Source organism: Pyrgilauda ruficollis, unplaced genomic scaffold, assembly GCF_017590135.1.
Source record: "Pyrgilauda ruficollis isolate IOZ18807 unplaced genomic scaffold, ASM1759013v1 scaffold115, whole genome shotgun sequence".
Lineage (NCBI taxonomy): Eukaryota > Metazoa > Chordata > Aves > Passeriformes > Passeridae > Pyrgilauda > Pyrgilauda ruficollis.
In genome coordinates, this window is record NW_024509766.1 from 966,645 (window position 1) to 984,677 (window position 18,033).

An 18,033-nucleotide genomic window follows, 5' to 3' on the forward strand; every position below is an offset into this window, starting at 1 on the left:
TTTTTTTGCTTCTGTGTGGGTTTTTTTTTTCCCTCTTCCTTGCCAAGCACCAGTCCAGCACTCAGATTGAAACATCAGCATGTGGGAAGGGGGAGGGATGTTTGTGCCACTCCTTGGCCTCCCAGCCACCGCAGGGACCAAGTGATAGGTCCCCCCATCTGGGGTCAGGAGCCAGCTGGGGGCTGTGGGCAGCAGCGAGCAGCAGCTCCCCAGCACAATCGGATTAGAGCAGACAAAGCGCCCTGAGCAATCTGCCAGCACAGCACGTAGCTTTTCTCTGTTATTAATTTTTTTTTTTTTTCCTTTGCTGGTGTCGACAAAATCCCCAGACAGAAAAAAAAGCAGAAGAAATAGGAGAGGCAGGGAAAAAAAGCAAGGAATGAAATAGCTGTGGGGATTGGAGAGGCCAGTTCATGCCAGGCATCCTCGTGGTCCCAGGTTGGGCATGGGGGTGACCTCACATGCAGGAGAGTTTTGCTTGAGGGAGCAGCAGATGTGTCTGTGGGGTCTCATGCTGGTGGGCACTGCAGGGTTGGGACAGTTTGGGGTGACCCGAAGCTTGCATGGGGCATTTGCAGCTGTGGGGAGAGTGGGGACATGTGAGGGGCAAAGGAGAGGAGAGGGGATCAGGCCCTGGATGACCAATCCTTGTCCAGCTCCGTCCAGGAGCTCCTTCCACCCTGCGAGGTGTGGAGGCTGCTGGTCCAGGCTCTGGTTCCACAGCTGAAGCTGCTCTTCTTTCCTCTGCTGCACAGACCGACTCAGTGGCCAGCGCTCCCACCTCCAAGCCCTCCTCTTCCTCACCACCCCGTGACTCCCTCACGCCAGGCCCCGGGCCCAGCTCGGCCGTCGCTCTCCGGCCACCCCCGGCCAAGGCCCCCAGCACCGACAGCGTCAGTGAGTGTTGGGGACAGCACGGGGGCTGCTCTGCCCTGATGGGACCCTGTCTGCCACCAGCAGAGCTGGCAGGGCTGTTTTGCTCCACAGGATCAGAGCTATGAACCACAGACAACAGGAGCCCCTCTGCCACTGCCACACACCTGACTGCCTGGTGGGCTTGGACCCACCACCACTGCTGAGGGTGGTGGTTGGGGTAGAGCAGGGGTTTTACCTGTTTTTCTCTGGTGAATTGTCATTTTGGTGGGGCTGCACAAAGCTGGGTGCTTCATGGCTTGGCTGTGGGGGCCGGAGGGGGTGGCTGTGCAGTCCCCAGGTGCCCCTCTCCCCCGGGTGCCGCCAGGGCCAAGCCACGGCTCTCTCCTCGTGCAGCTCTCCGCAGCCCCCTGAGCTCCTGCAGCCCCTACACGTCCTCCCTGGCCATGGTGCCCCACGCCGCCCTCAGTGGGGAGCTCCCAGCCCCCGGCCTCTACATGGGCATCCACCTTTCAGTGCCCCAGGCCAGCAGCACGCTGCTCTACGGCCGCTCCCCCGGGGTAAGTCAGGGAGGGAGGGAGGGAGGGGGAGGCTGGGTGTGCTGGCTCTGCTGCCTGGGCAACATCTGGGGCTTCAGCTGGGCTTGCAGCCATAGGAAGGGCTCCCTTGCAGAGGTGGCTGGGATGGCAGCCTGGTGGTTTCAGCGTGCTCAGAGAAGCTTCTGCTGGCGCCACTGGTGTCTGTGGGAACCCATTTTGGTCTTTGTCACTGCATGGGAGGACACAGCGAGCAGGGAGCTTGCATAGAGCCAGGCTGGGCTGGTCCCAGGGTGTGCAGGGAAAGGCCTGAGGCCAGCTTTGGTGTCCTCTGCTCTGTTCCTCATGTGCCCTTTGCTTTGTGCAGGTGGCCTTTGAGTCTCACCCTCACCTGAGGGCTTCCACCCTCTCGTCTTCGCTCCCCACCATCCCCGGAGGGAAGCCGTAAGTGGCTGCACATGCTGGGGCTGCAGGGAGGGTGGGGGCAAGGGGCTGAGGTAGGTGCTGGGGGCATCTCCCTCCCAAGGGCTCACCCAGGGCAGGGCAGGGCTGAAGAGGAGCTGCTCTCCAATCCCAAGTCCAGCGCTGCCATTTCATTCCTGGCAGCTGGAGCTGGGTAATTAAACCCCTCATTAGCCAGGGCATAATGGGCACCTTCCACCTTGGCTTGGGCACCTTCCACCTTGGCTTGGGTACCTTCCACCTCGGCTTGAGTGTGGCAAACAGAGAGATCACCTCCTGCCCTTGGGCATCACACAGGGCTTGTTCAGGCCTCTCTTCTGCTCCCTTCTAGAGCCTTCTCCTTCCATGTCCTCTGATTCCAGAGGTCTGTGTTGGACCTGCATGGCACCAGCCCCTGTCCACGCAGGATTCTGCTCTGCTTCTCACTGCTCTGCTCCCTTGCAGTGCCTACTCCTTCCACGTCAGCGCCGACGGGCAGATGCAGCCGGTGCCGTTCCCCCCCGATGCCCTCATGGGCTCCGGCATCCCCCGGCACGCGCGGCAGCTGCACACCCTGAGCCACGGCGAGGTGGTCTGTGCTGTCACCATCAGCAACTCCACCAGACACGTCTACACCGGGGGCAAGGGCTGTGTCAAGGTCTGGGACGTGGGGCAGCCGGGCACCAAGACGGCCGTGGCTCAGCTGGACTGCCTGGTGAGGAGGAGGAGGAGGAAGAGGAGCAGAAATGCCTTTGGGCTGGGGCTGGGAAGGGGAATGTGCCCTGCTCCAGTGGAGGGGACAGAGGGGCCTTTCCCATCGGCAGTGGAAGAAGGAGAAGTGTCTCCTGTAAGGCCCTGTGTGCTCATCATGTCCTTGCCTTGCCCTGTTGCCTGTCACCCCTGTTCAGAACCGTGACAACTACATCCGCTCCTGCAAGCTGCTCCCCGATGGCCGCAGCCTGATCGTGGGGGGGGAGGCCAGCACCCTGTCCATCTGGGACCTGGCAGCCCCCACGCCCCGCATCAAGGCTGAGCTCACCTCCTCTGCCCCCGCCTGCTACGCCCTGGCCATCAGCCCTGATGCCAAAGTCTGCTTCTCCTGCTGCAGTGACGGCAACATCGTGGTGTGGGACCTGCAGAACCAGACGATGGTGAGGTGAGTCTGGGGCAGGCATAGGGGGAGATGCTGGCTCACAGGGAGCTGGCTGCCCTTACAGCTGTGCCCTCTTCCTCTCCATCCCCCTCTTTCCCAGGCAGTTTCAAGGCCACACGGATGGTGCCAGCTGCATTGACATCTCTAACTATGGCACCAAGCTGTGGACAGGGGGGCTGGACAACACCGTGCGCTGCTGGGACCTGCGGGAGGGCCGGCAGCTGCAGCAGCACGACTTCAGCTCCCAGGTAGGGCTGGAGCTCTCTGGCAGCAGCCTGGGGCCAGCTGGGACCTGCTGGGCCACTGTGTGAGCCTGTGTGTCCCCTCAGATCTTCTCCCTGGGCTACTGCCCCATGGGAGAGTGGCTGGCCGTGGGCATGGAGAGCAGCAACGTGGAGATCCTGCACGTCACCAAACCCGACAAGTACCAGCTGCACCTCCACGAGAGCTGTGTCCTCTCTCTCAAATTCGCCTCCTGCGGTAGGCAAGGGCCCTTTTTTTCTGCCTGGGCTGTAGATAGCCTCAGATTTATCCCTTTGATGTCTACTCCCCCATGCTCAGCTGCCCTGAATGGTGTCCCAGCTGTTGACACCCACTTTGTCTCCTGTCCCAGGGAAGTGGTTTGTGAGCACGGGCAAGGACAACCTGCTCAATGCCTGGCGGGCGCCCTATGGGGCCAGCATCTTCCAGGTGGGCTGAGGCATGTGCAGGGGGATTTTGGTGGCTCCAGGCACGAGCCCTACTCTCACCTCCTGCCCTCTCACTCACAGTCTAAGGAGTCCTCGTCAGTCCTGAGCTGTGACATCTCTGTCAACGACAAATTCATCGTTACGGGCTCTGGTGACAAGAAGGCCACAGTGTATGAGGTGGTTTACTGACTCCTGTCACCATCAGGAATGGGGACACACCTTTCCCAATGCCACCATGGCTCACAGAAGCCTCCAGTGCTGGACCTGCCCTCCTGCAGCTCTACTTTCCCTCCTCCTCCACTGCTTTCAGACACCAAACCAAGGCCTTGGCCCCATTCTCCTGCCCTGGTTCCTGCAGGAGGCTGGAGGTGAGGGCTGGGTGTAGCCTGGCATCCCCTGAGCTGGGCAAGGGCTGGGCTGGACATCCTGGGCCCTGTCTGTCCTTCAGGCCAGCTGCACAGGGAGCTGGACAAAGCTTGGGAGCGTGTGTCTCCTGAATTACTGCTACTGACTTAACAGCACCCATTTTCTGCTGCAGAAACAGCTGTAAATTATCACTAAAGAAATGTATTTAACTATGTTTTCAATCCCTTACTAATAAAAAGGAACAAAAGAAGGGCTGGGCTCATTCTGAGCAGGGGCCTTTGCCAGCCAGTGCTGCCTGCTGTGCCAAGGGCTGGGCTCTGAAAGGTCTCCTGGGGGGCTGCTCTTGGCCAGCAGCACAGGGGAGGACGCTCCCAGCGTGGCAGAGGTGTGGCTGCTGGCCTGCCATGGCAGCCCCAGCTCCAGCACCGCTCTGTGGTGCCTGTGGTGAGCTGTGGCTGGGGGCAGGAGCCCAGAGCAGCTGCCACACCGCAGCCCTTGCCAGCCCCGGGCTCCTGGGAGCAGCCCTGCTTGCCCACGGCAGTGCTGGCAGGCAGCCAGAGCGATAAGGCAGGCGCTGAGTGCTCACATCTCATTTCCTTCACAAACCACTTCCTCCAGGGCTCTCCTCTTCCCCCACACCCACGCAGCCCGAGGCTGCTCCACTGGGGCATGGCAGAGCCAGCACCACTCTGTGCCCACACTGCTGCTCCTGGCTCCTGCTCCCCGCCAGGGCCAGGGATGGGCTCTGCCCACCGAGGAGCCCCCTCAGACCCTCCTCAGCACAGGAAAGGAGCAGCAAGTTGTGACCAAAAGGGACAAGGCTGCTGCCATGGTGTCACCCTTCCCACCTGGCTCCATCCCATCCCCACAGAGCATCGAGGCTACTGCCCAGGACAAGGCACAGCTGCCTTTTTTTTTGTTTGTTTTTTATTATTAAATACACCCTGGGAGGCACAGAGAGAAGGAAGGCCAGAGCCCATCCACCCTGGCAGGCCCAGAGCCTTAAACAAATAAAACCCCCACAACAAAAAGTTAAAAAAAAAGCACCCAAACAAAACCCCTAACAATGCCAGACCTCCCCCCCATCTCCAACTCCCACAGTCTAGATTTAGAAAGAAACCCACAAAGAACAAAACAAGGAGAAAGTCCCCAGGAAATCCACCCCGAGCAGCAGCCTGCACCATGCCTGGCCACAGTCCCAGGGCCATCTCCACCCCTCTCTGCTCTCCTCCAGCTGGGATGCCACAGCCACTGGCTGCACGTTCTTTGGGAAGTCAGCAGCAGGGCAGGTAGAGTCCACCTGTCCATCCCCGTGGACAGCTGCCTGTCCTGCAGTTGGCACCTCTGGGGCTCAGTAAATGATCTCGTAAACTGTCGCTTTCTTGTCCCCTGAGCCCGTCACGATGAACTGGTCGTCCGTGGAGATGTCACAGCTGAGGACTGAGGAGGTTTCCTTCGACTGCAGAGAACAGGGATAAGCACAAAATCTGCCTCAGAGCAAGGTCCCAATCCCCACTCCTTGGGGAGGCTGCAGAGATGAGTTTACGGGTTTGGCACGTAATTAAAGCTGGGTTGTGCTGGGCAGCTCCTGGCAGCCTCAGCCCAGGAACCCCCAGGCCTGCAGGCTGCTCACCTGGAAGATGCTGGCTCCGTAGGGCGTCCGCCAGGCGTTGAGCAGGTTGTCCTTCCCTGTGCTCACAAACCACTTCCCTGTGGAGGGACAAAGCAGCCTCATGTCACCACACCAGAGCCAGCAGCAGATCCTGCACAGGCTGTGAAACACACAGAGAGAGGCAGCCACAGCTCTGCCAGCCATGAGCCAAGGGAACACAAAGAGGAGTTTGGCTCCAGCAGCCAGCACTGCTCCAAGAGGGATGGATACCCCTCCTCTGACCATCATCCACCAGGACAGGGCTGGCTACCAGAACAAATGCTTGCCCCCAGGGCAATGAGCCCTGTGACACATGGACAGAAGTAGAGGTGGCATCCATGAGGCTCCAGAGCAAGGGGGGGCCGGGAGAGGTGTGCCTACCAGAGTAGGCACTGCAAGGGAGCAGAGCAGTGAGAAGCAGAGCAGAATCCTGCGTGGACAGGGGCTGGTGCCACGCAGGTCCAACAGAGGCAGCACAGTCTGGAGTCAGAGCCATGTGCAGAACACACCCAGCGATGCCAGCTGGGCACACCACAACCCAGCTTTCCCACAGGCTGTGCTCCCCATCCCTGCTGCTCCCAGCTTTTCCACACAGCCCAAATTCACCCCCACCAGCCACCACACCCCCTCCCCCAGCCCAGCCACCACATCCCCTCCTCATCCAGCCCAGTTCCACTTACGGCTTGCCCGAGGTCCCCACTTGCATGCCGGTCACCAGCCCTGGGACGCGCATGTGGGGGTGCGGGTCGTAGCCCACCTGCAGGGGACAGCGGGTGAGAGCAGCTCACACTCTGTGACCCCTCAGCCCCACGGGGACGAGGTCACGCACCAGGGGCGAGCGCCCGTAGCCGCCGGCTCCCACGGCGGCCGCAGCCCCGTTGAGCTGCGGGGACATGAGGTGGAGGCTGGCGTAGGCGCCGCTCCCGGCCACGTCCCCGTTGACCGCAGGGTGGGCCAAGCCAAAGGCGGCCGAGTAGGGGCTCTGCACTCCCAGCGGATTCCTCAGGCCCAGGGCTGGTGGGGGAGAGGCAGAGTGAAGGGATGGGGCCCTGGAGACAGAGCTTGGAGACCCACCCAGGCCCCAGCGGGGCCAAGCTCACCCAGGGGGTCCACAGGAACCTTGGCAGCAGCTGGGCGAAACTGCTGGGCACTGCTGGAGCCTGGCAGGGTGTCACCCTGGGAAGTTGGGGTGCTGGACTTCAGGCTGGGTGTTCCTGCCTTCTCCACCTGCCAGGAACAGAATGGGGAGGTGGCAACTGCAGCACGCCTCTGCCAGGTGGTCCCTGCAGGCTCCCCCTCAATGACAGCCCAGCCCAGCCAGTGCTGAAGGGTCTGTGGGACCTCCCTGCCCCTCCAGCACTTTGCCCATGGATATGGAGGTGGGGGGACCCACGGCCACTCTGCCAGCCGAGCCCAGGCAGCAAGGACACAAGCACAGGCCCCAAGTGAGTCACACGTACCGTGGGCGCATCCTTGCTCCGAGACGGGGACGTGCTGCTGGAGGAAGCCATGGAGGTGGGACTGAGGGGCATGGCCTCCTTCCTGCCCAGTGGGACCTTCTCCACACCGTTCTCCCGGGACGAGTAGGAGTGGACGCTGTGCGGGGAAGAGGGGTCCTGGGGAGGGAGGGAAATCAGCAGGAGCAGAGCAGGGATGTCCCAGGTTATGAGGAGCTGGTGGCTCAAGAAGGGCCAGGATGCCAGCCTGGATCCTAGGGCTCACTGCTGCTGCTGGCAAGGGTCAGGGAGCACAGCTGCCACTGGCACCTCCCTGTGATGCCCACCTCTGCCTGGAGCAGCCTTTTAGTCCCACCCTTGGGGATGGACAGCACACTCTGACCCCACAGCCCTCCCAGTGTTCCAGGACACACTGATCCCAGACCCCTCCCAGTGTCCCAGCACACTGACCTCATCCACCACCAAGTTGTCCTCACTTTTGTCTGCATCGCTGCCCTGAAACGTGGAGCACGGTTGGAGCCACAGGGGCTGCAGCCCCCCTCATTCCTGCCTGCAGCTGTGCCAGAGGCACAGGCAGCTCCATTCCTCGCCCCACAGGAGAGGATGGGGTCATCCCAATCCCCCCAGCCCTGGGCTCACATAGTCTGTAACAAATTCCTTCTCCTCCACCTTCCTCTTCTTGCTGCCGCTCAGGTACTCGGCGATGGCTCGCGCGCGCTCCCCGTTCGACAGCGCCAGGGAGCTCTGGGGTGAGGGACAGTGTCAGTGCCTGGGCACGCTCTGCCCAGCTCCTGGGACAGGCAGCACCAGGACAGGGCTGCCTCCAGGAGCATGGAGTGCCCCAGCCCAGCCCTGTGTCCTGAGCACAGCCAGTGCCACCACAGAATGGTGCGAGAGAAGAAAAGGCACTTACGGGGCCGGGGTCTCGGTCTGTGGCTGTGGCAGTGCAGAGGAGCAGCAAGCAGCAGGACCAGGAGGGAAAGGGGGACACGCTGTGTCACCACCAAGAGTCCCCCAGAAAAGCCACCCACTTGACCCACAGCTGTGGGGGCGTTCACAGCAGGGCCAGACCAGCACGACAGCAGCAGGGTGGTCCCAGACCCTCCCCCACCAGCCCACTCACGCCCCTCCCATGAGGGTGCTGGTCACTGGAAGATGTTCCCACCCAAACCCCCTGCAGCTGCAAGCCCCCTGCCCCTCCAGCCCAGCTGGCAGCCCTGAGGCATTGACAAGTAGCCCTCAACCAAGCCCTGGTCCCCACCCCAGGGAAGTGCCCAGGTAAGAAGGGCATGGGGAGCAGAGGGAGCCCCAGGCCCAGCACCTCCTGTTCCCAGGTTCCCTCAGATCCCCTCAGCCACCCCAGGCTCTGACTCCCCCCACACTCACCCCTGGGCTCTGAGTCATGGACTCCTCGGTCTTCCTTGGCGAGGAGCTGGGCCTGGGCCCCCAGTGCCCCCGAGAGTGCCAGCAGCCCCGAGGCACTGCTGATGCCAGCGAGGCCAGTGGGCTGCATTCCCGAGGGGTGGGGGGTCAGCGGGATGGGGGGAGCGTGGTGCGAGAGGTGCTGGGTCTGCAGCTGGTGCTGGAGAGGAGAGGGGAGAGCAGAGTCAAAGGGCTGTGCTGGGACAGCTGCTGGGCAAGTGAGGGGCAAGAGGCAGCCCTGGGTCACTCAGCAACGGGGCCTGGGTGTGGAAGGGCAGGGCATGCACCCAGGGTGTCCCCAGTAATGTTCTGGGGGCCTCCCCATCCCTCCCACCCTGGGCTGGATGGGGGACCTGCTGCAGTCTCGAGAGAAGAGTTGAGTGTGGATGGTGGTGACCCCCCTCCACCCAGGGCACAGGGTGTCAGGACACAGTGACACACACCAACCACCACCCCCACCCCCAGCTGCATCTCCTGCACCCCGAGTCCTGCTGGCAGCCCCCAAACCAGCCTGGTTTGCTCCTCTCCCTCCCCTCGATTCAGCTGCATGAGGAGCAGGGCTGCAGCCAGGGGCAGGACGGGGCTCAGCCCAGGCATGGCAGGAGCCTGGAGGTGCCAGCATGGCAGAGTCCCTCAGCCCTGGCCCTGGAGAGGCGGGAAGTGGCGGGCAGAGGGTTGACGTACCCCGATGGCCGCGTTCAGGTCGGTCATAGTCACCTGCTTCGCTCGCTCCACAGCCTGGACCACCTGCTGCTGGTGCTGTGGGGAGAGAAGACAGGGGCTGGGGCAGGCTGGTTTCTTTCCCTGGGCTCCAGAGGAGCTCTGCACAGCTGGCTGGGCCCGAGGGCTCACCCACCTCCTGAGACAGGAACGGGATGAGCTGGGCGCAGATCACGTTGAGCCGCTTGGCGATCTCCGTCTGGCAGAGGAGGAGAGACAGAGCTGGTCAGGGCAAGGGGCAGAGCAGACCCCACACTGAGGGACCCCGAGGCTGCCAGGAGAGCCCCCTCACCATGGGTGCTTGGCCCGGGCAGTCTCTGGGTACTGACACCCAGCCCAAGGGCTGCTGCTTAGCACCACTGAGCAAAAACACCCCGGGGCAACAATTCCTGTTCACAACAACACCTCTTTCAAAACCCAGCATACTCCATCCCCACCCTGAGAGCCCTGGGACGGCTTCCAGCTCCTCCCTGCCCGGGACATGAAGCCCCCTGGCCTATGTCACCGAGGCCACCCTCAAGCAAGCCCCCAGCCCAGCAGCCAAGGCCCCTGCAGGCTCCCCCTGCCCTCCAGGCAGCCCCCTGCGGGCACCATGCCCACCCCCTGCCGCCCTCCCAGCCCAGAGGAAGCCCTGGAGAGGTGCTCTCCTTCCAGCTGCTGTTTTTCTGCAACACTCGAGTGCCACTGGCAATCAAGAGCAAGGAGTGCAGGGAGGGAGAGCAGCGTCGTGCTGTGCCGTGCTGTGTTCCCGTGGCACCCCCATGCCAGCTTCCAGGGCCCCCTGTTCCTATGGCATCCCCCTACCAGCTTCCAGAGCCCCATGGCACCCCCTGCCAGCTTCCAGAGCCCCCACCAGCCCCACCCTGCACAGACATTCAGCCATCCCTGCCCTCACAGGCAGAACCCAAAGATGCCCCAAAGGCTGTGGGGACAGGCTCCTGTCCCTGCTGATGGCCAACAGAGCAGACACTGCCCAAGAGGAGCTGGCATCAGAGAGGGGACAGAGATCAGCAGCTGTCCCTAAACCCAGCTGGGGGAGGGATCCCTCTGCTCTTGGGTGGGCAGGGCATGTCCTGGGCACAGGAGTGTGGATAAGATGCTGTCCCAAGCCCCGAGGAGCTCCCTGTCCACCCTGGTGGGGAGGACGAAAACACCGTGGAGCTGAGAGGAGGGGGTTGAACCCAGACCCCCTTATCAGCCCCCAGAGGAGACCAAAGGCTGAAGGGCCCCAGGGACAGAACTGACCCCTGGATTTCCCTGCCAGGACCTTGGGCACATCTCCCACGCCCCAGGGACAGAACTGACCCCTGGATTTCCCTGCCAGGACCTTGGGCACATCTCCCACGCCCCAGGGACAGAACTGACCCCTGGATTTCCCTGCCAGGACCTTGGGCACATCTCCCACGCCCAGCTGGTGCAGGTGCTGAAGTGCCAGGGTGAGGGGGCACGGCTGGTGTGGGGACACAGACCCAGGGACCCTCCATGCTGCCCTCCAGAGCAGCTGCCGACCTGCTCTTGCCAGCCCCAAAGCACAGAAACAATCTGGCACCTGCCCTCACTTCCCCTTCTGAGGGAGGAAAAAAGAGAAAGAAAAGAAAGGAAGAGGGGGGGAGCAAGGAGATTTGGCAGCCGGCAGTTCTGGGAAGGATTTAGCTGTCTCCCGGGGCCGGCAGTGATGGATTCTCTTCCCTAATGCACTGATGGGCAGCAGCTCCTTGGGGAGAGCTGCCTCCAATTCACTCGCACTCGTTAATGTGCAATTTACTGGCACTTTAACGCTCTCAGCATGAAAAATGATCACGCTGTTTGCAGCCCCCCCAGCCACCAGCACCGTCGCCTCCCCTCTGGCTCGCGGTGAGCAAGTCCAAGGCCAGGCAGATTCGGGGAGGTGCTTTTATAGAAAGCTGCAGGCCCCTTTCCATGCCAAAAACAAAGCAACAATAAAAAAAATTAACGTCTCCTGCTCGTTCCTGTTTTGATCCTCTCCTGCCAAGCCTGGAGAGCTGCACCAGCACAGCCAGCCCCCAGCCCCATTTCCCCCCAGACAAACCCAGAGCAGAACCCCACGCCTTGGCCTTTGGTGATGAGCGCCTGGGGACACGGGGCACAGCACAGACAGAGCCTCAGTCCGTGGCCATCTGGGGCAGCCAGGAGCGCTCAGGACCCGCCCGTGCCCGTGAGCAGAGCAGGATTTGGGGAAGGGGAGGAGGGACGGGAGCCGGTGCCCCCGGGGCAGCGCTAACCCGCGGCTCCGGTTCCCGTTCTCACACAATGGCCGCTGGCTGTCAGAGCAGACTTACGGGCCCTTGTTAAAAGTGCCGACAGCTCACTGGCCGGCGGCCAGCGGCACCTGGGGCTGGCAGAAAACACGAGCCTGACTGAGAGGGCTGGGAGAGAACCAGCAGCCCGAGGAGAGGAGCTCGCAGCGCTCCGGGGAGAGGCTCCGCGCCGGGCGCGCCTTTGGCATCTCCCTCACAGGGGCAGCTCCTCACCTGGCATCGGCAGGGATGCCGGGACAAGGAGGGCATCCCAGAGTGGCAGCACACCCTCCCAGCGGGCACAGAGCTGGCAGGAGTGGCTGACAAGCTGTCCTGAGCTGGGGACAGGGGCCAGCTCTGCCCACCCGAGCGGGCTCCCGCGCAACAGTTGGCGGCGGCGGGCGCGGGGCGGGCAGGAAGGCGGCAGCGCCTCGCCAGGCTCCTCCGCAGCCTCTTTAAAAATAGATGAGAAGAAACCTTCTGTCTCAGAGCAGCTGGTGACCCTGAGCTCGGCACAGGGGAGGAAGGGAGGGAGGGAGGGAGGGGAAGCAGCGAGGGAGAATGCGCAGCCCTGAGCCCCCGGAGAGCCCACCCTGCACCCAGCCCCCAAACCCTTCTTTCTCCTCAGAATGCTCCTCAGCCCTGGCCCCTGGGCCTGTGGGCAGCAGACACTTGTAAAGGTGTGGAGGAGAGCCCATCCTGTGGCCCTGCAGCCCCCCTTGCCCTGAGGAAGAAGCCAGTCTCCTGCACAAGAGTCACCCCCTGAGCACTCACAGCCGGTGTGAGCGGCCATGCAAGCACAAGTCCTGCACCACCGCTCTCTGCCTGACACAGCAAGAGCATCACAGCCCAGGCAGGGGCACCCTGAACCCAAAACCAGAGCACAGATGTGTGTGGGGACCTAAGGAGGCGGCCAAGGCCATGGCACAGAGCCACACAAAGCACAGGGAAGGGGACACATCCCCCAGAAACACTGAGCTTCCCGGGCTACATCAGGGAGCAGCTTCCCATGCTGCCTGTGGGGACAGCCCTGAAGAGCCCAGGTGGCAAAGTGGGGCCAGGGAGCTGGGACCAAGGAGATGGACAGAGCTCCCAGCCCACCACACTCACCTGTTTGTGCATCTCGATGTTCAGGCCATAGGACATCTCGTAGTACTGTGAGGGAGAGAAGGCAGCATCAGCACGGCTCTGGAGACCAGGGCAACTCCCAAGCAGAAAATCCTCTGTGCTGCTGGCACACCAGGTGAGCCTGGCCACAAACAGTCGTGGTGTGGCCAGGCCGTGGGGACAACACGGTCCCCAGCTCCTCTCCCAGGAGCTGTCTGGCACACAGCTGCAGCCCACAGGATGGACACAGCCATCCCAGGACTCCTGCAGGAACGGGGACAACCCACACAGGAGCAGATTTGGCACCCCAAGCTGTGGCAGAAAATCCTGCTCCAACACCACGGCTCTTTTTGGGGGAAAACCAGACAGTAACAGCCACAGGAATCAGGTCTCAGGGCCTGGCCACACAACCCAAAAGCAAGGGGAAGGCAAAGCATCCCTGCATGTCCTTTGATGGTTCAGAGGAGATCCCACACCACCCTTCTCCTTTCAGGTGGAGCTCACTAACCATGACATAATGACGCTGGATTTCTGTTTTTTCTGTTGCCAGCTTTTCACATTCTAACTTCAAGCTGTGAAAATAAAGAGGAGAGAGAGGGAGAAGGAGCAACCCCCCTTGGTCCTCCCAAGTGACAGGATGTCCCTGGCTGGACAGAGCAAGAGCCCTCCCAGTGTACCACAGGCTTCAGCCTCCTCTCAGCTTCAATCCCATCTCCCAGCACAAGCAAGAAAACCACCTGAAAGAGGGCAGGAAGGGGCTGATAAAGAGGAGGTGGACACCAAAGGGATCTGGGCATCAGGGAGCAATTTGCACGGACTCTTAACCCCCTCCCCAGCATCTGCTTCCCAAATGGAGTGAGCTGCAAAGCTTAGCTGCATTTCAAACCTTGCTCTGCCCTGCACAGTGTGGGGAAGGGGAGCTGATCCTGGACAGCAGCCTCACGGATCAGAAGGACTCCAGGTCTAAGTGATGGCTCTGGCTCAGCCCAGGAGCTGGGTGCTGGAAGCCAGCACCTCCTCCTGGGGTTTTTGGCAGGCAAAGGCCGAGTTTCCCCTCAAACAGAAACATTTCAGGCTACCAAGGTGATGCTTGGCGCAGCCATCCTCTGGAGGGACCAGTCCAGCAGCCACACTGGATGGTGCTGCCCAGTGCCAGGAGGAGCCTGCTGCTGGCCAGCACCATGAAGTGCCCAGCTCACATGCTGGCATGTGAACTCTGGCAGCTTCTCACCTGTGGTATTGGTTCTGCAGGAACTGGAATTCCTCCTTGATGCGATCCAAGGTCTCTGGGTAAGTCAGCTTGAGGGACTGGGGGGTGCTGGGGATGGCACTGGCAGCAACAGCGGCTCCCGAGGCAGCAGAGGGTGCCTGGAGATGGGCCTAGGCAGAGATGGCACCTCCAGGGTCACTGCTGCTGCCCAACAAGGCTGGCACATCCCCCAGGGCTCTCCTGCCCCCGGGGAAGAGGCTACGGGCACATCCGGGAGAGCAGCACATGCAGGAGGTTGCACAAGGAGTTAGTGGAGAGGAAACTGGTCACAACCAGGCACCAAGGGCCTCGTCAGCATCGGTTTGGCCACTGAGCCAGAAGGGATTAATGACCACGGGTGGCACTGGGCATGGCACAGACCTGGTGGCCTGTCCTCACCCAGCCGCCCCACAGCTGAGCTCCCGGCCTGCCCATCACCGTCCCACCATCACACCCCGGTGAATCCCGCTGCAGGCACCTCACAAAGCCCAGACCCGCGGCGCCGGGGCTCAGCACCGCTTTGGGAAGAGCCACGGCACCGCCGCCGAGCATCACACGCAGTACCAGCACCGGTGCCAGTCAGCACCGAGTGGGAGCCGGGCTTGGGGGCGCAGGGCCGGGGTGGCACTGCTGCGAGGGGACGGGGGCTCACCGGGGGCCGGTTCTGCGGGAACATCCTCGGCACCGGACAGGCCCGGGACCCTGCGGCCGCGCGGGCCCCGCCGCAGGCGCGGGACTGGAAACTGCTCCCAGCTCCGGATCAGGCCCTGGAGAAGAACCCGGGGGTCACCGCCCGGCGCTGCCCGGGGGCGCGGGGCCCCGGAGCCCCGGCCCCAGGGCCCCGGGGCTCCCTCCGGGCTCCGCGGACCCGCCCAGCCCCGGCCCCCCGCGCCGCGCAGACAATGGCCCCGCCGCCGCCCGCCGCAGGTACGGCCGCGGGGCGGCACCGGCCTCGCCGCCGACCCAGCCCCGAGCGGGGCCGGTACCCGGTAGGCGGACAGCGAGGCGAACCGAACCGGACCGGACCGCCGGGACGGGACGGGACGGGACGGAACAGGACGGGACTCACCGCGCTGCGGGTCCCAGACCCGGCCCCGGCCCCAGGCGCGCGCCCCTGCGGCGGGGCGGGCCGGGCCGGGCCCGGTAGAGCCGAGCCGGGCCGAGCCGAGCCGAGCCGGGCTGGGCCGGGCCGCCCCGCCCCGCCCCGCCCGCGCGGCCGCCGCTCTGCGGAGCGCGATCAATGAACGAGCGCGAGCGCCAGCTCCACGTGGGGCCTGGCCCGTGCGGGCAATCGCCCCCGCCGCCAGCCAATGGGAGCGCGCTCAGGGCGGCCGCCCCCACGTGGGTCGCGTGGAGCTGCCTTCCCATTGGCCAGCCCGGACCCGGCCGGCGAGCGGGTGTCAATCAAGGGAGGCCGAGCGGCGAACGAGGGGGCGGCGCCGCGGTTTAACCCTTGCGGGGCCGGGGACCGGAGGGGACCGAGAGGGGACCGGGGACGGGCCGCTCCCGCCGCCCCACGCGGGATCCCGGGCACTGCACGGACCCTCCCAGCCCCGCGGCGAGGATCCCCGCCTCTGGCACCGCGGTTTTGCCCGCAAAACGGAGCCGGGAGGTTGCACCGGAGCCGCTGCCCCCGCCGTCCCGGGCAGCTTTCTGGTGGTAAACACAAGAAGTCGTCGTGTCGCGTTCCGTGTCCGTCCCCCCTCTCCTCTTTGGTTTTTTTTTTTTTTTTTTTTTTGTGGGGTTTTTTTTTTTTTTTTTTTTTTTTTAATTAAGGAAACAGACGAACCCGACGCCACCCACACAGCCCTCCCCGGTCCCGCCTCACCGGGAATTCCCTGCACCGTGTGATGGTGGGAATGGCTCCTGGGCCAGGCCTGTTTCTCAGCCCCAGGAAAGGGGTCTGACAGCCCCCAGCTCCCTGCCATCACCCCACATCCCTTGGGATGGGCAGGAACTGAACTGGGAAAGGGACTCCCGTGTCCCTGTCCCAGCAGCCCTACAACAGCCCCGCATCGCCACCAGCGCTGTCACCTCCTCCCAGAGCTCCCCGTGCTGCACACAACCCACTTGGTTGTGTGGAAAATCCTCGTGGATTTTCTGGTGGTTTGACTCCTTTCAGGGAGATCGGTGGGCGCTCGGCATTTTCCGCTGCTGCAGGTCAATCCAGGCTTACACTGAGCAGGAAATAAAACATTTGAGGAGCAGCAGCTGTGAGGAGCCTCTCCCCCTCTTTAACCTTAATCCAGGAACAGGCCAGCAGCCCTTTCCTCCTCCCCACAGCCCCATCCTCGTGGTGCTGCGGGTGCCTCGGCTCACGGCACACACCGTGGCCTGCAGAGCTGGCAGGGAACGGGCTGGGAGAAGCAGAGCCCCCCCTTTGCCCGCCCAAGTGACAGGAACTTGCCTCCAGCCCCTGGAAGAGAAGAACAATAACAACCATAACCTCAGCAAAGCCACTGAGATAGAGCAGGACTGTGCGAGGGCCACCCTGTGCCTCGGCAGTGCTGGGGTGATGGGCTGTGCAGGATTTTCCAGCTTCCAGCCAGGTTCTGCTGCCTTTACTGACTCAAGGACTGCCCTCAAGGAAGCCCAGCTCGTTTAGCCCCATTTTGCCCAGTCTGTTCCCTGGCTTTTCTCAGCGGGATTTTCCCAGAGCAGCTGTGATTTCAGATGGGAGAGCTCCCATTTCTCCAGCTCTGCTGGGGGCAGACAGGGAGAGACTCCCCCACTCTGGAGCTGGGGATGCTCCTGTTCTCACTGCACCACAACCAGCGGGGTTTGTGCTCTGGAGAGAGAGGGGAGCTGCTGGGGAGAGCAGCAGAAGAGCAGTCTCCCAAGCCTTATTATATTTTAAAATGTAATAACAGCACGATGTCTATTTTCGTAGACAGAACAGATCATTTCTGGAAGAGGCCCATAAATCTCAAACAGAGGGGAAATAATTTGGCCAAGGTCATGTTAAGGCAAAATATTAAAATAGAAAAAAAATAAAAAAAGCAGTTTAGAGCTGGACTGAGGCACCATCTCTGTTCTAAACCTCCCTCCCCAGCCTGGGAATCCTGTCCCCCCTGCCCTTCTGCTTCTCAGCATGGGGTTGAGGGGGCCAAGAGAAGTGAGGGGCTGGCTGAGTGGAGAGACCAAGGGAGAAGGAGAGAGCAGGGACCCCAGCAGGGACCCCAGCAGGGGCCCTGGCAGGATCCTGGCAGGATCTGCCCCAGGGACAGCCCCTGCAGCTGCGCCGTGCTGTGCCGTGCTGGGGACGCCTCAGACACTCAGAACTGGGGACTGGGGACGGGCTGGGCTGTCCCCGCTGGCTGCAGGATGTTGGCAGGGGTGGGGAAACGCCATTCCAGCATTGATGAGGAAAATCCTGTCACTGCCACCTCTGCTGTCCCCACCAGCAGTCCCTCCGTGCCATCCCCGGTACCAGTGCCATCCATCACCAGGGCTGTGCATCCCGGCACGGGCACAGAGCCCGGGGGGAGGCTCAGCTTTGGCAGGCACGGCCTGGCTCACAGCACGGTGGGTGCCCTGCAGGCAGTGCCCAGCCAGCAGCAGCTCCCGGCGGCAGGGACAGGCCGGCACCGGGGAGATCCCCGCCGTCACCGGGGACACCTGCAGCCGCCGGGAGCCTGGCGGTGCAGCCCTGCCTCGGTAGGAGCGCGGCAGAAAAGGACCCAGAACAGCTCCCTGACCCCTCAGAGCTGCCCCTGGGCAGGAGCCAGGGCCGGTGGGGGAGAGCCAGCCACCCCGCCGGGCCCGGGCTCGGCAGCCAAGCTCTTCCCGAGAGCGCGTCCCTGGCAGCGCCGCAGCTCTGCGCGGACCCTGGCAAGCGGCAGAAAACAAAACTGCTGCTCGTACCCTCTGGCTGCTTCCCCGGGCCCGCCTGCCAGCTCCCCGCATGCCAGCGCGGCTCCAGCGGGGCCGGGGCTCCTGTCCAGCGGTGCCAACCCAAACCCCTGCTCTGCCCAGAGGCATCCCCGGCCAGCGCCAGGCGCAGGTGACCCGGGACAGGCACCAGCCAGGACAGGTTCTTTCTTGCCTGGTGCTCTGGTGACAAAGAGGCGACATTTAACAGCCTCCCCCGAGAGTGCTTTCCTCTCCCCTT

At 62.9% G+C, this 18,033-nt stretch overlaps 3 protein-coding genes across 9 annotated transcripts in view; 1 reads left to right on the forward strand and 2 right to left on the reverse strand.

Annotated features, from left to right (window-relative positions):
• TLE2 (TLE family member 2, transcriptional corepressor) overlaps positions 1-4,308 on the forward strand; it is a 14,264-nt gene extending 9,956 nt beyond the window's left edge. For 2 of the 5 annotated variants that reach the window (XM_041482341.1, XM_041482326.1), the window contains exons 12-20: positions 756-897; positions 1,270-1,433; positions 1,777-1,853; positions 2,316-2,565; positions 2,759-3,006; positions 3,104-3,251; positions 3,333-3,483; positions 3,617-3,693; positions 3,774-4,308. In XM_041482341.1, the coding sequence (XP_041338275.1) occupies positions 756-897; positions 1,270-1,433; positions 1,777-1,853; positions 2,316-2,565; positions 2,759-3,006; positions 3,104-3,251; positions 3,333-3,483; positions 3,617-3,693; positions 3,774-3,881 (1,365 nt within the window). In that variant the 3' untranslated portion in view covers positions 3,882-4,308. Of the gene's footprint in view, positions 1-755; positions 898-1,269; positions 1,434-1,776; positions 1,854-2,315; positions 2,566-2,758; positions 3,007-3,103; positions 3,252-3,332; positions 3,488-3,616; positions 3,694-3,773 lie in introns of all 5 variants that reach the window. The other 3 variants (XR_005956355.1, XM_041482334.1, XM_041482348.1) reach the window with 3 other exon arrangements.
• A 155-nt stretch (positions 4,309-4,463) lies between these two features.
• On the reverse strand, positions 4,464-6,089 carry LOC121361570 (transducin-like enhancer protein 1). The gene is made up of 2 exons (XM_041482396.1): positions 5,692-6,089; positions 4,464-5,517 (listed from the first exon to the last, which is right to left on the reverse strand). Exons 1-2 carry the CDS (start codon positions 5,956-5,958, stop codon positions 5,410-5,412), a joined length of 375 nt encoding a protein of 124 aa, XP_041338330.1. The 5' UTR covers positions 5,959-6,089; the 3' UTR covers positions 4,464-5,409.
• A 9-nt stretch (positions 6,090-6,098) lies between these two features.
• LOC121361561 (transducin-like enhancer protein 1) lies at positions 6,099-15,091 on the reverse strand. 3 transcript variants are annotated; one of them, XM_041482362.1, is made up of 15 exons: positions 14,992-15,091; positions 14,575-14,689; positions 13,905-14,053; positions 13,182-13,245; positions 12,677-12,721; positions 9,445-9,507; positions 9,273-9,347; positions 8,553-8,748; positions 8,080-8,102; positions 7,806-7,910; positions 7,617-7,661; positions 7,170-7,325; positions 6,810-6,936; positions 6,539-6,723; positions 6,099-6,466 (listed from the first exon to the last, which is right to left on the reverse strand). In XM_041482362.1, the coding sequence occupies exons 2-15, from the start codon at positions 14,596-14,598 to the stop codon at positions 6,386-6,388; spliced, it is 1,338 nt and encodes a 445-aa protein (XP_041338296.1). In that variant the 5' UTR covers positions 14,599-14,689; positions 14,992-15,091; the 3' UTR covers positions 6,099-6,385. The 3 variants fall into 3 exon arrangements, with proteins under 3 accessions (XP_041338296.1, XP_041338306.1, XP_041338316.1); XM_041482372.1 differs by lacking the exon at positions 14,992-15,091 and having other exon boundaries at positions 14,575-14,737; XM_041482382.1 differs by lacking the exons at positions 13,182-13,245; positions 14,575-14,689; positions 14,992-15,091 and having other exon boundaries at positions 13,905-14,541.
• Positions 15,092-18,033: the final 2,942 nt, after the last annotated feature.